The sequence below is a fragment of the Equus quagga genome, chromosome 10 (genome assembly GCF_021613505.1).
Source record: "Equus quagga isolate Etosha38 chromosome 10, UCLA_HA_Equagga_1.0, whole genome shotgun sequence".
Classification (NCBI taxonomy): domain Eukaryota; kingdom Metazoa; phylum Chordata; class Mammalia; order Perissodactyla; family Equidae; genus Equus; species Equus quagga.
In genome coordinates this window covers 62,134,294-62,152,011 of record NC_060276.1, presented here as the reverse complement: position 1 = coordinate 62,152,011, position 17,718 = coordinate 62,134,294, and the positions used below count along the sequence as shown (strand labels likewise).

The 17,718-nt window shown below is 36.8% G+C and overlaps 1 protein-coding gene across 1 annotated transcript in view; it reads right to left on the bottom strand.

The window, feature by feature from the left end:
* CHMP1B (charged multivesicular body protein 1B) overlaps positions 1-17,430 on the bottom strand; it is a 44,177-nt gene extending 26,747 nt beyond the window's left edge. Inside the window, exon 1 of the mRNA XM_046674046.1 lies at positions 17,297-17,430. Within this exon, the coding sequence (XP_046530002.1) occupies positions 17,297-17,312 (16 nt within the window). The 5' untranslated portion in view covers positions 17,313-17,430. The remainder of the gene's footprint in view (positions 1-17,296) is intronic.
* Between the last annotated feature and the right edge of the window lie 288 nt (positions 17,431-17,718).

Sequence of the window (17,718 nt, the reverse complement as noted above, 5' to 3'; positions counted from 1 at the left end):
GATATAATAGAAAGAATAAAAAAGTCCAAAGTTGAGTTCTCTGTAAAGACTAGTAACTTTCACATACTTCTGTACAAACTGATCAAGGAAAGAGAGAAGGCATAAACAAACAGTGTAGGAATGAAAAACGAGAAATAATGGCAGATACAGTAGAGATATTTTGAAATAATGAATTATGAACATTATGCCAATAAATTGAAAGTTTTAGACAAAAATGGACAATCCTTGAATATTATAAAACCAAATTAAAAAGTAAATAATCTAAATTCTTGACTCAATGTTAAAACATTTTAACATAAATTAATTAATAAACAACAGCCACAGGCCCAGATGGTTTTACTGGTACACTGCATCAATTATTGAAAAAAAAGTAATACCTATCTTATGCAAACTCTTCCAAACAATAGAAAACAGAAGGAAGACTTCTCAACTTTGATACCCAAATCAAAAAAGGATACTATATGTGAATGGGCAAACACAGACCAAATTCACTTATAAATAACATGTAAAAATGAGCAATTAAGCAAATATTACAGGTACCTCATATTCATGATGGGTTTATCCTAGAAATGCAAGGATGGTTTAATATTAAAAAAAACTATCTTGTTATTTTTTGAGGAAGATAGGCCCTGAGATAACATCTGATGCCAATTCTCCTCTTTTTGCTGAGGAAGATTGGCCCTCAGCCAACATCTGTGCCCATCTTCCTCTACTTTATACGTGGGACACTTGCCACAGCATGGCTTGATAAGTGGTGTGTAAGTCCATGGCCGGGATCCAAACCAAAAACGTGCAAGCTTAACCACTATGCCACCAGGCCGGCCCCCATCCATGTATTTTAACCATATTAGAATATTAAAGAAAACACAGATGACAATCTCAATACATAAAGAAAAAACATTAAATAAAATCCAATATTCGATGGTTTCATCAAACCAACATTCAGAAGAATGGTTTAAACTTCTAGCAAACTAGGAATGGAAAAAACTTTCTTAACCTCAAAAAACATGTATTTATCAAAAATCTATAGCAAACACCATCCTTAATAGTGAATATTAGAATATTAGAATTCCTTTAAAAATCAGTAACAAGAAAATGATCCTGCCATAGGTTTTTTCTGTTTGTTGTTTCATGAACTGTTCTTCTAGAGTCCTAGCAAGCATGGTAAGAAATGAAAAAAGAAATAGGGGCCAGCCCGGTGGCAGAGCGGTTAAGTGCACAGGTTCTGCTTCGGCGGCTCAGGGTTCGCCAGTTTGGGTCCCAGGTGTGGAGATGGCACCGCTTGGCAAGCCATGTGGTAGGCATCCCACATATAAAGTGGAGGAAGATGGGCAGAGATGTTAGCTCAGGGCCAGTCTTCCTCAGCAAAAAGAGAAGGATTGGCAGCAGATGTTAGCTCAGGGCTAATGTTCCTCAAAAAAAAAAAAAAAAAAGAAAAAAGAAATAAAAGGTACATGGATTATAATAGAAATCATCAAAGCATCATTACTTTCTGACAATACAGAATGTATCATCTATGTAGGTAAATGTCTACACAGATAATTAAAAGTACACATATTCTCCAACCCAGAAATCCCACTCCTAGGTATATATCCTAAAGAAATTGTCCCCAGTTGACAGAGGAAATATGTACAGGCATACCTCAGAGATAGTGCAGATTCAGTTCAAAACCACTGCAATAAAGTCACACGAATATTTTGGTTTCCTACTGCATATAGAAGTTATGTTTACCCTATAGTATAGTCTATTAAGTGTGCAGTAGCATTACATCCAAAAGAACATACATACCTTAATTAAAAAATACTTTCTGGCTAAAAAATGCTAACCATCACCTGAGCCTTCTGGGAATCAATCTTTTTGCTGGTGGAGGGTCTTGTAAAAAAATGCATTATCTGGATCATCATGGAGGCGTAAGAGAATCCTTTTGTCTCTTCCCTTCAATCTACAGTGAAAAAAAATCCATAATCCAAAAAAGCCTACAGTGCACAATACAACAGGACCCCAAAAAGATCACACATTGGTACATACAAAGGTGGGTGAATCGGAGCACACAGAGGAGGCTAAATACGGGAATAGCAGAGGCAGAGCCCAGGATCCTGGATGACAGCTGTGGTAGCTTAAACAGCAACCCCCAGCCCCAGAGAACTCAGTGGGTGGCAGCAGAGGCACACGTGTGTGACTCTAGCCAGCTAGCTGCAGCAGAACCTGAGGACGTGGGAAGCAGAGCAGCAGTGGAAGCAAAGCCCCGTGATCCCAGGCCCCCCAGCTTCAGCTCAGAGCCTAGTAGCAGCAGGAGAGGTGCATACAGAACCCTGACATCCCAACCGCAGTGGTGCATATGACCACAAGGTAACAGGTAACACCTGAGACAGTGTGCAACATACAAGGCTCACTCCTCACCTTCTCACTCCCCTCACCACAGCAGTGGAGCTCCCAACTCAGGTGACCCAGGACACAGCTGAGGTGTGAGCCATCCCTGTGCCCCTGGTGGCAAAGCCAGTGATGGCAAAACCATCAACAGCAAGGAATCAGAGACCCATGAAGCAAAGGTAACAACAATAAGAGTACTGGTGATACCCTAAATAGATGTCGTGGAGGGTAGAACATGTAGATCCTCAAATATAGACAGAGGTAGCTCAGCCAAGAGAAACCAAAAACTAGCACTATGGTGCTACCTAGTGAAAAACAAAAAAAGGCTTCTAATCTCCAAGCAATTGAAAAGTTTCAAGCAAAACAAAGTACACCTAAATTAAAACTATGTTTGTGACAACACATGCACTGGCAGAGGAATAACTCAGTAAGCATCACAAAAAGCCATGGTATCATGGCTAAAAAAAGAAAACAATTTTCTAGAAACAAAACATAAAGTCACGGAAGATGGTGATCTAACTGAAGAATTCAAACAACTGTCATAAAAAAACACTTAACAAGCTACAAGAACACTCAAAAGGCAGTTGAATGAGCCCAAGAATAAAATCATTCAACAGGAGGAATACGTTACCAAAAAGATTGAAATTCTAAGAAAGAACCAAAGAAATTCTGGAGCTGAAGAACTAAATAAGTGAAATGAAGAATGCATTAGAAAGCATTGGAAATAGAGCAGATCATATGCAAGAGAGAATTAGCGAGCTCAAAGATAGAAACATAGAAATGATGATGCAGGTAAAAGAGAGAGAACCGAGACTTAAAAAAAATGTAAAAATTCTATGAGAATTATCTGACTCCATTACAAAAGGCAATATAAGGGAAATGGGTATCCCAGAAGGAGAAGAGAGAGAGAAGGGTGCAGAGAGATTATTTAAAGAAACAATAGCTGAGAACTTTTCAAACCTGGGGAAGGAACTAGAGATACAAATCAATGAAGCTAATAAACATCCAAATATCCCAAAGCAAAAAAGACATTCGCAAAAACACATGATAAAAAAAACTATCAAATATCAATGACAAAGACATAAAATTAAAAGTAGTGAGGGAGAAAAAGACAATAACCTACAATGGAATTCCAAGTAGGATATGAGCAGATTTCTAAGGAGAAACCCAACAGGCCTTGTAGAGAGTGAAAAGATATATGCCAAATATTGAAAGATAAAAACTGTCAGCCAAGAATACTCTATCCAGCAAGAATATCTATCAGATATAAAGGAGAAATAAAGGCTTTCCCAGACAAACAAAAGCAGAGAGAGATCATCGCCACTAGACGTACCTTATGAAAAGTGTTGAAAGGAGCCTTCCTACTTGAAAAGGCAAAGGTATACAAAGCTTTGAGCAAGTGAAAATAGAATCAGAAAACTGCAAATCTGTATGAGAATAGAATAGTATAAACTTAATTATAATATAAAGGTTAAGGGGAAAGGAAGCATTAATAATAACTATAACCACTTCAATTTGATAAATAACTCACAATACAAGAGGGGATAATTTGTGACAACAAAAACATATACAAGAGGAAAAGGATGGACCCTGTATAGGCAAATGAAGATAAGATGCTATCAGCAGAAAAAGAACTATCTCATCTATGAGATCTTTTATACAAACCTCATGGTAACCACAAAACAAAAATTCAGAGCAGAGTCACAAAACATAAAAAAAGAGGAAACTGAGAAGCACATCACAGAAAACCACCAAACTGAAACGGCAGACAGAAACACAAGAAAAAAAGAACCAATGAAAATACAGAGCAATCAAAAAACAGAAGATAAAATGGCAGCAGTAAGGCCTTATACATCAATAATCACCCTCAATGTAAATGTATTAAATTCACCAAACAAAAGACACAGAGTAGCTGGATAGTTTAAAAAGCAAGACATCAAAATACGCTGCCTCCAAGAGATCCATCTCAACTCTAAAGACAAACGGCACAGCGTGAAGGGATGGACAATGATATTCCAAGCAAATGGCAACCAAAAGAAAGCTGATATAGCTGTACTTATATCACACAAAACAGACTTCAAGCCAAAAAAGTTAATAAGATACAAAGATGGACGTTATATAATAACAAAGGGGACAATCCATCAAGAAGACATAACATTTACTAATATATATGTACCTAATACAGGAGCACCAAAATATATAAAGTAATTATTAATAGACCTAAATGGAGAAATTGACAGCAACACAATAATAGCAGGGGACCTTAGTATCCTACTTACATCAACGGATAGATCATTCAGACAGAAAGTCAATGAGGAAACATCAACCTTAAATGAAACATTAGACAAGATGAATTTAATAGGTTCATATAACATTCCATCCAAAAGCAGAATACATATTCTTCCCAAGTGCTCAGGGAACATTCTCAAAGAAGGACCACATGCTGTGAAGCAAAACAAGTCCCAATAAATTACAGAAGACTGAAACTATATCAAGCATCTTTTCCCACAATGATGTTAAGAACTACAAAAACAACTACAAGAAGGAGGCTGGAAAAGTCACAAATATGTGAACACTAAACAACATGCTACTGAACAACTATGGGGTTAATGAAGAAATCAAAGGAGGAATCAAAAAACACCTGGAGACAAATGAAAATGAAAACACAACATATCAAAACTTATGGGATGCAGCAAAAGCAGTACTAAGAGAGAAATTTATAGCAATACAGGCCTTCCTTAAGAAACAGGAAAAATTTCAAACAAACTTACACTATACCTAAAAGAACTACAAAAAAGAAGAACAAAGCCCAAAGTCAGTATAAGGAAGGAAATAATAAAAATTAGAGGAGAAATAAATAAAATAGAGACTAAGAAGACAACAGAAAGGATCACTGAAACTAAGAGCTGGTTCTTTGAAAAGATAAAATTGATAAACTTTAGCTAGATTCAGTAAGAAAGAGAGAGAAGGCTCAAACAAAATCAGAAACAAAAGAGGAGAATGACAATGGATAGCACAGAAATGCAAAGGATAAGAGAATACTATGAAATGCTATATGCCAACAAATTGGATACGCTAGAAGAAATGGATAAATTCTTAGAATCATACAACCTCCCAGAACTGAATCAAGAAGAAATAGAGAATCTGAATAGAATGATAACTTGTAAGGACATTGAAACACTAATCAAAAACCTCTCACAAAATAAAAGTCCAGAACCAGACTGCTTCCTTGGTGAATTCTACCAAACATTCAAAGAATATCTAATACCTATACACCTCAAACTCTTTCAAAAATTGAAGAGGAGGGGACACTTCCTAACTCACTTTACAAGGCCAACACTACTCTGACACCAAAACCAGACAAGGACAACACAAAAAAAGAAAATTACAGGCCAATATCTCTGATGAACATAGATGCAAAAATGCTCAACGAAATATTAGCAAATCGAATACAACAATACTTTAAAAGGATCATACACCATGATCAAGTGGGATTTATCCCGGGGAAACAAGGATAGTTCAGCATCTGCAAATCAATCAACATATTGGTATACCACATTAACAAAATGAAGAATAAAAATCACTTGATCTCAATAGATGGAGAGAAAGCATTGGACAAGACTCAGCACCATTTATGATAAAATCTCTCAGTGAAATGGGTATAGAAAGAAAATATCTCAACATAATAAAGGTCATATATGACAAATGCACAGCTATCATCATACTCAATGGTGAACAACTGAAAGTTATCTCCCCAAGAACAAGAAAAAAACAAGCATGTCCACTCTTGCCACTCTTATTCAACACAGTATTGGAAGTCCTAGCCAGAGAAATTAGGAGGAAAAAGAAACAAAAGTTATCCAAATTAGAAAGAAAGAAGTGCAACTGTCACTTTTTGCAGATGACATGATGTTATATATAGAAAACCTAAATAATACACCAAAAAACTATTAAAGTTAATGAACACAATAAAGTTGCAGCATACAAAATCAACAAACAAAAATCAGTTGCATTTTTATACACTAACAACAAACTTGCAGAAACAGAAATCAAGAATACAGTCCCATTTACAATCACAACAAAAAGAATAAAATACCTAGGAATAAACTTAACCATGGAGGTGAAAAACCTATACACTGAAAACTATAAGACACTGATGAAAGAAATCAAAGACTACACAAAGAAATGGAAAGATATTCAATGCTGATGGATTAGAAGAATTAACATAGTTAAAATGTCCATATTACGTAAAGCAATCTACAGATTCAATGCAATACCTATCAAAATTCCAATGCCATTTTTCATGGAAATAGAACAAAGAATCCTAAAATTTATATGGAACAAAAAGACTCTGAAATAGACAAAGGAGTCCTGAGAAAAAAGAACAAAGCTGGAGGTATCACACTCCCTGATTTCAAAATATACTACAAAGCTACAGTAATCAAAACAGCATGGTGCTGGCAGAAAAACAGACACACAGATCGATGCAACAGAATTGAGAGTCCAGCAATACCACCACAAATTTATGGACAGTTAATTTTTGACAAAGGAGCCAAGAACATACAATGGAGAAAGGGAAGTCTCTTCAATAAATGGTGTTGAGAAAACTGGACAGCCACATGCAAAAGAATGAAAGTATACCATTATCTTACACCATACACAAAAATTAAGTCTACATGGATTAAAGACTTAAATGGGAGACCTGAAATCATAAAACTCCTAGGAGAAAACAGAGGCAGTATGCTCTTTGGCATTGGTCTTAGCAGTATTTTTTTGAATACCATGTCTCCTCAGGCAAGACAAACAAAAGCAAAAATAAACAAATGGGGGACTACATGAAACTAAAAGGCTTCTGTACAGCAAAGGAAACCATCAACAAAATGAAAAGGCAACATTTCACTGGGAGAAGGTATTTTCACATCGTATATCTGATAAGGGGTTAATATCCAAAATATATAAAGAATAAAATTCAACAACAAAAACTCAATGTAACTTAAAAAATAGGCAAAGGATCAGAACAGACACTTTTCCAAAGAAGATATACAGACGGCAACAGGCAGATGAAAAGATGTTCAACATAATTATTAGGGACATGCAAATACAAACCACAATCCCCTCAGAATACCCATTAGAATGGCTATTACTTAAAAGTCAAGAAACAATAAGCGTTGGAGAGGATGCGGAGAAAAGAGAACCCTCATACACCGCTGGTGGAAATGTAAATTCGTGAGCTACTATGGAAAACATATGAAGACTCCTCAGAAAATTAAAAATAGAACTACCACGTGATCCAGCTACTCCACTTCTGGGTATTTATCCAAAGAACATGAAAACACTAACTTGAAAAGATTACACACCCCTATGTTCACTGCAGCATTATTCACAAAAGCCAACACATGGAAACAACCTAAGTGCCCATCAACAGGAAGAATGGATAAAGAAGACGTGGTATACATATACATACAAAATGGACTATTACTCAGACATTAAAACAGATGAAATCTTGCCATTTGTGATGACACGGATGGACCCTGAGGGTATTATGCTAAGTGAAATTAGTTAAATGGAGACAGATAAATACTGGATCATTTCACTCATAGGTGGAAGATAAAAACAGAGAACAGATTGTTCCTTACTAGAGGGTAAGTGGGAGGCAAGAAGGGTAAAGAAGTACATTTGTATCGTGACAGACGGCAACTAGACTCTTGGTGGGGAACACGATGTAGTCTGTACAAAAGGCAAAATATAATGATGTATGCCTGAAATTTATACAATGTTATACATCAATGTTACCTCAAAAAAAATGCAGTATCTGAGAAGCAAAATAAAGCAAAGGGCAATAAAACGAGGTACATCTGTAAAAGAAGGATCATTAGCAGTATTGTTTGTAATTACAGAAAAAAAAGGAACCACTTAAATGTTCATCATTAACAGAATGGGTAAATTGTGGGATATTTCTACAATGAAAAACTATACAGAAGTGAAAATGAAAACGACATAATGAATGAATCCCACACATCATGTTGAATAGAAATGAAAATGGCAATATGATACCACATATATAAAATTGGAAAATATGCAAGATACAACTATATGTTAAGAATGTACATGTATGTGGTAAAATATAAAGAAATAGACATGATAAATATGAACTTTCACACAGCGTTTGTGTGTGGTGGGGCAAGAAGGAACTTGAGTCAGTAATATTTTATTTCTTAAGCCCAGTGGTAGGTAAATGATATGTTATTCTTTTTTGTGCTTTTTGGGGGTTGATGGGGATTAAAGTTACATGATTTAAAAAAGTCATTTCAAATAAAAGGTTATATTAATTTAAGAGTTTACAGTTCTTGTTCATAAGATGGTATCTTTGAATTTTTAAAAAGGAAGGCTGTTTGAAAATTAAAAGAAAAAGAACAAAATCATGTATTAAATAATACTAGTATATGGAAAATACTGTTAGGAATGTGTATACTTGAACATGCTTGTGCTTTAAATTTAATATAAAATAGCTGCTGTCCAAGACTGTTTTCATAAATTCTGTTCCTAAACTTTGAGTATACCCTGTAGAAACACTAATTTGTAGGTTATGGTGTCAGTAGCTACTTACTCTGTATTCCCATGTTACTTTATATATCATGTCCTTTACTTCATTATAACCCTTTGTTTGCATGTCCGATTCTTCAACTAGACCATGGACACCCTGAGAATAAGGATGAGTCCTAATCATCCTTATATTATCAGCCTAATGCAGTGCTGAACAGCAGTTCTCAAAAGCTTTAAGTAACTGAATTCTAGTAGAAAAGTGTTTCGCAGTGGTACATGACATATTAGGAAAAAAGCACCACTGATATTGGCCAAGAGGACTCAATTATACATTTAAGCTTATAAATAAGTTTATACTAATACAATGTTATTTGTTATATATCACGATTCCAAATAAGATTTCATAAAGAAAAAAAGAGCTCTGTTGCTAAGAGTTAGAAAACTAATGTCACAGCAGATCCCAAACTTTTTTAATTTCATGGTCTGGTATAATTAAAACAAAGAATATACCAACACCAAAAATGTAGGAAGGAGAGTCTCAGAATAAAGGGAAGCTTTTAAAATTGAATACATTTAGCTTTGAAAAAATACGTTTTACATTGTCCCTTTTTATTTTTCTCATTCGGACTTGATTTTGAAACTTCATCACACACCAGTAGTATCACAATTACCAATAAAGCTCCTAAAAAATACAAAGTTCTGGACTCAATCTCTGGAATTTTCAGTTTGGTAGATCTGGCATGAGTCTCAGAAATCTGTAGCTTTTTAAAAGCTCACCAGGTGATTTTTATGCACATTTAGGTTTAGAAACCACTGATTCAGTATCCTCTTCCACAGGACAACTGAAATATTGGAATGTTTCTGTTGCTATCAAAAGTAACATGATAAGAGGCCACGGATCTCTATTTGATTCTTATGATACACATACATATTAGAATGTTTCTGTTGCAGATATATATCTATACACATATACATCCATGATCTCTTATCCACAGTTCCAAAATCCAAAAAGTTCTGAAAACTGAAAGTTATATATAATATTTGTTAGCAAAACATGACGTGACTAGAACAAATTTGATGACAAAACCTGATCTCAATAAGTTAGATATAGTCTTTAATTTATCCCACTTCATCTTCACGTTTTAGTGTAGGAATATTAACGCGTGCGATTATGAGGTGCTGCCACAAGCCACCAAGATATAATGCAATATACGGCATATGTTCCTTATTGCCTTTCTAAAATTTAGAGAAGTGTGAATGCTGATTTGAATATGAAAACAAATGGCAACTCAAATCAAAACCCGTTTCCCTGTGTACAGGAATTTTCTCATCTACCCAGTATATAGAATGGTTATTGTTTAAAATGCTCACACCTTAAAGTATAAAAGTACCTAAGAATGAGGAATAAGGCATTTTTTTAAATATTTCTTTTTGGAAAGGAGCTCTATGTAAACAGTTATTTTCCTGCATAAAAAAATTATTTATTTTTAAGTTCATGTCAGTAGTATTTTCTCTTTGAAAGTACATGGGGCTTAGAAAACGGTCTGAAACTTTATACTCTTGAGTACTTATAAACTAAATTTTAAAGTAACTCATATAATTTAAAAAATAATTTACTTTTAGTCTCCAGGAGGAATACTTTAACTATGAAAAGCACTTAATACAATGCAACAATGAGTGAAATAAAGCATGAGAATATTGACTAAATCATAATCACTAGCAGTTCTGACAACTACAACCCTATTATTACACTTGTTTTAATAAATTCAGAGTTAACAATTCAGTCCCATAGAAGCAGAAAATGCACGTGCACACACACACTCTACAAGTTCTTTTCAATTTAAGAAATCTTACCTATCATGAGGCTAGATGTACATTAAGGCCATACGAATTTTTACCAGGTCCTATTCTAAACAGCTCTAAAAGTTCAGAAATAAGGAGATGAATTCCCTAACCTCAACCTTAAACTAGAATATAGCAGACAGACAAGACCACCAACAGTTTAGTACAAATAAGTATAAGCACATGAATCCACAGATGACTACCTATCTTAGACTATCGCCATCAAATATATTCACGTGTCTATTTAGCCCAGGCAACCTGTAACACTAGTGTTTCTCTGATGATGAATCTCTTGTTCTAGGCCAGAAATCAAAACATCCTTGGGTCTAAAACCTTGCCTCTAACTCTTGGGTACTTTCTACGACTAGAGTAAGAAATTCTTAAATTCAGTTGTCTGCTATTCAAATCATCACACTCTGTGTATGCTACAATAAGTGAATACCCTCTATATTGAAGTGGGGAAATTGATTGTTGTTGTGGAAAACAACGACATCAATTCAACTACTAAATTGAGCTACGGAATAGAATTGATATATTGTGCAATATTTTAGATACTTTAGTTGGCTATAAATCCCTGGAGTATTTTTCTATTTGGAAAAATAACACTGGCAGAATAATCTCCTTCACTGACTGATCATAAATTGAATTTTGCTAAGTGGCTGTCATTAAGAAGGCATTTGTTTTTCTTTGCCCCCTGAAAAGGAAATGACTGAAATACTTCATGTTTGCTGGACTGAAAGTTTAGAAAGACTGAACAGTAATACTTATTAACACGTACAGAATGATGCATAAGTCCCTAGACTAGGTGCTGGGTGATCGCAGGCTCCAGCACCTTCTGCTTCAGGGATGTTGGCCTCCGCAAGTTATCTGGCTGTCTTTACACACAGTTCCTTTGCCTAGTATACCCTTCTTCCTCTCCCTACCATCTTCCTCTTAATCCCCATGAGGTTTCACACACACCACAATGCTAGCTTGCTGGCTAACAAAAACAGTAACACTGACTGAGAAACTGGTCTCAAAGATCTCCATTAACGACAACAGGTTTCCCTCCTCCTGCCAAAATCCACGCAAAAGCACACACACAAAAAAATAACTCATTTGGCCCTTGGGATTGATAAATAAGGAAATCAATGAATCATCTGAATATCCAATCATTTCTAATTTTCAGAAAGTATTAATATCCCATCTTCCAATTCTACAAAATTAAAATTTTCTAAACATTTAAAACATTACATCATACAGATGTACCTTTTAATATGAAATATCTATGAACCAGAGTTGTCTTCAAGACAATCTTCAGGCTTTCCCAAAGGTGATTGTGTAGATTCATGGTTTTTCAAACTCTCTTTGAAGCAAAACCTCAAGCGGAATGCCAATATATAGAAAAAGTAGCTCTGCACAACCCTAGGACTCCATCAAACATAAGTGAATTGCGCTGTAAGTTCTGGAGGCACTGTGGAAAAGTGAACACAACGGAGACTTTGGAGCCAAGCCCAGATCTTTTACCCTGTAATTACAAGCTCTGTGGCTTTCTTAGCTCTAATTTCCTCTTCTACAAAATTAGGGTACTACCACCTGTCTTCTAGTGTTGTCTTGAGGGTCTGAGATAACATATACAGAATCCCCACCACAAAGTTTGGCACATAGTAGATGTTCAATAAATTGTCATTACCATCTCATGACTTTGCTAAGTCACCTATCTTAATTGGGCAATATGGTTAGTCAAGGAATAAAAAGTCCCATTGTCTCTTTAAAACATTCTATGTGATTTAATTTATTTGCAATTACAGTGCTGACAGGCAAAAGACTATGTCTTAATAGATTATTGCTTTGAAATATAAATACATAAGCATCAGGGCTCAACATATTCATTATGGATACAGAAGGAAGCCTTGTTTTAAGATTTCAATCTGCTTCCTCAAGGAAAATTGTTATTAGCTTACTAGTAGAATTTCATAGTAGAAATTTCATGTTCTGACTGCCTCTCTGAAGTAGGTGGAGCAACACTAAGTGAAAGTTACCCAAACACAGTAGGGCAGAAAGCTATTTGATTCCAAGTGACAACAGTAGGATTATGCAACCTTTTGGGCACAGAGAAGTAGAAGTTGAAAATAGAGGTTAGAGGAAGGAAATAAAAATGTTCACTAGCATCTGCCTGCCCCAGAATAAAGCAGTGGTACCAATACTATAGATTGTTTACTCATACATTTGATGAGAAGAAATGGCATTATGCATCCAACTTTCCCCTTTTCAGCTCGCAGCGTCTTGATGATCCCTTGCATATTTCTGGGAGGTAGAGTCTGGCATCCCAGAAATACAGGGAAATCATCAGAATTGAAAGGAACCTTAGAAATCACTTGTCAACTTCCTTCATGTTACAGACATGAAAACTAAAGCCTAGAGATGGATAACTGAGGATTAATTGCTGAATAAAAGAACAAGAAGGAACTCAAATCAAGCTCAAATCCTATTTTCCTCTTTGCATTTTAACTTTCATAGTGAATGGCTCAGGCTTGGTCCTCAAATGGCATCAAATGATGAACTGTAAGTAATCTTTACACTCAATACTTCTTGTAAGACACCATATTCTACCAGCTAGCCAGGCCATAAATTACAAGACTAAGGTCAGGTAAAGATATTTAAAAAGAAAATTTGAATTATTATTAATGTTGGTCAAAAAAAAATCACAATGCATTTGTCAATACTAGCAAAACCTCAGACTCTGATATGTAATTAGTTCTGCTTGAGGACATCAAGCCATTCATAAGGGTGTAGACTTTTTTAAGGTAGCTGGCAATCTTTGCCTATAACAGTCTCATCTGTCTGAGCGACTACAAAAGGAAGTAACGAAACCAGTTCAGTTCACAACATCCCTTTGTCTACTCTCAGAATGTCAACAGTACCTATTATCTACTTCATTACAGTCATGCATCATTTAACAATGGGGATACTTTTGAGAAATGTGGAATTGGGCAATTTTGCCATTGTGAGAATATCACAGAGTGTACTGAAGGTGAACAAAATTTGCCATCCTAAACATCCTAAAATGTGTCTCTTTAACATGGATGATTTTAGGCTGATTAGTTTTAAGGAACAAAAGACTGGAAAGTTTTTCTTGATTAACGACGCCCCCCCCCCCCCCACACCCGCTTCCCCGCCTAACAGAACTCAGATAAAAAACCTGTCTAACATGAACTAGGTGGTAGACAGGGAGGAACCTATAAAGGCTTGTTTGTTGGGCTCCCCTCTGTGTTCTTCTATTTCTATGTGGCCAAACACTTGTTTTCCAAATATTTGCTTCTTTTCATCTACTTGTGAATTGTCTTCCTTCCCTTTGAAGTCCCTGACTCTCCCCATGCCCAAAATCTTCTTTTATCTTTAGCTGAGGATGGTATTTAAGTGAGGGCTTCAGCCATTTTGGCAGTTACTTGGTTTTCCTGGGTTTCTCCCATGTATGCACGTTATTAAACTTTTATTTTTCTCCTGTTAATCTGTCTCTTGTCAATTTAATTCTTCGACCAGCCAGAAGAACCTAGAACGGTAAAGAAAAATTCCTTCCTCTCCTACAGTACCTGCACAAACCTAGATGGTATGGCCTACTACACACCTAGGCTATATGGTACTAATCTTACGAGATCACCATTGTATATGCGGTCTGCTGTGGACTGAAATATCATAACGCAGTGCACAACTGTACTTTTCCACCTTTTTCAAGTTAGAATCCCTTGGAGAAACAGGTGTCAGCTATAGACATTTTCCCCAGGAAAAGGCACATACTAACATACAAAATTTTGCATACAATTTCAAGGAGTTTAATAAGTTCACACAGGGGATCAAGAATCGCTGCTCTAGCATTCATCTCAGTGTGTGCTACCTTGTACTGCTATGTATTTATCCTCACTCACTTGTGTCCTGGCTCAGTTAGATCAAAAGTTGCTCGAAGTTGGGAATGGGTGTTGTAACCCTCTCTATCGACAACCTGGGTGCATTGCTCAGCCCATAGAAGGGACTCAGACTCAATATATGTTAATAATTAATTCTTAACAGAAGGTCACTTGCCCATTTTGTACAAGTCCACTATGGGCTGAGTGCTGTGCAAGCACATTAAGATTCAAAGATGAAAGATCAAGACCTCGCCCTCAAGGAATTCACAGTCTAATGTAAAAGAGAGATAAGTAAACATATGATTACAATAGTGAGAAAAAAGGCTAAAATGGTGTCGAAAACAAATGAGGAAAGGGGCACACAGTAGGAACTGGTGGGAACTGGTCCTCTCAGGTTTCTAGGTTTGTTGACGATGGTGGGTTAGGAGATTAGGAAGATGACATGGAAAGCTTCCTGGAAATGAAGCATGCTTGAACTAAGTCCACACCAACAGAATGCCAGAAGAAGGGTAGAAACATAGAGAAGCAAAAAAACAAAAAAGAGCATGGAATAGAGAAGTATCCCTTAATTATTTCTCTATTGTTTCACTCCCATAGTTAATCAAACACTACTCCTGAAACATACTGTGTTAATACTGCACATATATTACTATTAATTCTGTACTTGTAAACACCTACATGAACATGTTACTACAAATAAATTTGGTCATTCCATCGAGTTCTTTGAACTGAGATTTGATCTAAACCACCATGATAAATTCAGTGTGTTTAACTGTCCAAAGACAGAAGTCACAACTGCCATGCTAATTCAACTGTGTTGGCACATTTAGTCTTCTTATATACTGCAACAATGAGATTTTTGCATTTTATATAGGTGACAAATAAATGTTAGTCAAATTTCAGTTCAAGTTTTTTTTTTAATGTATGACAGGTCTCAAGCTATATGTCATTTTCCTCCTCTATATTCCAAGGAAAAGGTCTGGATTCTACAAAAAGAAATCAGAAGAAGGGATCACCGGCAAATGGTATGAATTAAATTAAACCTCCTTACTTCCTCTGATAGACTGAAGGGTAGTTAACAGTTCATTTTTGTTAGGTATTACACTATTGTTAACAGTACCATTAATTTTAATTATAGTCAGTCACACATACTTTTCAGTGAAAGGAAATTAGTAGCCAATTATTTTGATGTTGAAAATCACATAGGGTAGGCTTAGGTAGAGCAAAAATAACCTGCACTACTAGAATAGGAAACAAAAGCAATTTTAGAGCTATTACTTCAAATTCTGAAAAATTCTGGGGAAAGAAAGCAATTTGTACTAAAATTTCTGAATACTTAACAGCATGTTCAAAACTTTATAATTTAGTAAGCCCTTCCATTTTATTTTATCTTCACGACAGCTTTATAAGGTTGGCAGGTCAGTATGTTTACAGATGAGTAAATACTGCATGACAGAGGCTATATGAGTTGTCCTAATTCACATGTCTCTTAAGAGGCAGAACTGGGATTAGAAATGGATCTTCTGACTCACAGTCCAGTGCTCTTTCCTTTATGATGCTGCTTTTAAAAAAAATCATCTAACACAACTACACTTCCATAAATTATATCCTTTAAACCATAGTGATAACTGGGCCTTTTAGTCATCCACTCTGTTCAAGTGACCTAATTTGCACCTCCTCAAGCGTTCACATTTTATTCTTGGTTTATCTTGGCCAGCTCAGCACAGGATATGTATCAATATTATCAGTATGGCTTGCATAATTTAATCCTCTCACCAAATGTCTTTCCATGTTTCAGATTTACAAACTAATGAAGGTAAAAGAGCCGACATGAGCTATCAATCAATTACTATTACTTACATGTTGTCATTGTTTCAAGTTTTATTCAATGGCAACATACCAAGCTACTCTACTTTTTATAATCCTAACTCCTGGAAGGAGGAATTACAGCGATATGGAAATCCTGTGACGGTATTTCAGTTGTGAAAAACAATTTCATCCTTCTTCAATTCAGGGCTTCCCACAGCTTGGTTCCTAACCCCAAACTCATTGCTTAAGTGGGAACACAGGTGCAACTGATGAAGTTTTAAAGCTTTAGAGAACTATAAGTTTCCTCGTGTGCTAAATCAGATTACTAACAAGCAAACACTCACCTTAGTTTGGAGGGCTGGTATTAAGCACTTTACCTCATTACCAGTCACCTCCATTCAGAAAAAGTAAGAAATTCCACAAAAGCTATTGCATTCAAAACCTATACCTCCGCCCCAAACCTCTGGCAAACTCCTGCCGTCTCTGTTTCCGAACCACTCCCTCTCTGTTTCTAAGAACAGGAAAAATTCACTGAAATGACAGGTGACAGTACATCTCAACGAGGGAAGGTTCGCGCTCAAGAATCTTGCTCAAACCAGTCCCGCGACTCCTCTGACTCTCGCCAAAGCAGTCTCACGTCCCGATTCTAGGATGGCGGCGGCCACCAGAAAAACAACAACAAAACAAAACAAGCTGCCGGCGCCTACCAATCGGCGTCACTGCCCTCACCCCTCCACAACTAAATTTAAAAGGTCACCACCACCACCCGGCGCCTCCCAGGGCCCCAGTCCCTGCTCTTTCCCACTTCCCTTAGCCCTAGCAGCAGCTTTTCAGACCGGAAAGGATACTCTCCATATTCGACATGGTCCCACGACTTTTCTCGGGAGGCACCAGCCAGAAGTGGCAGCACGGCTTTCCTGGGAAGGTGCTCAGAGCACCGCCCTAGTCTGGAGCCGCAGCCCGCCCGGCTCCTAGGTGTGCAATCCCACTTCCCGTTTCTGCACACGGCCCGCCGGGGGGTGGAGCCTCTGCGCCCAAGGGGCGGGGCTGGGGCAACGCCAAAATGGCTGCCACTTTGAGAGGCGGTTGGGGTGGGCTGCAGTCGCTGGGGGGCGTTGAGGGGTTTGAGGGCAAGAGGTTACGCTCCTCCCCCTTGTGTCCTCCGCGTGCACCCTAGTCTAACCCAATGCCTAACGGTTTTTCTCACCCAGCTAACCTGGTTTTCTCTCCTTTGTCGTCCTCTGAACTCTTTTTAACCTTCCGCCCCACC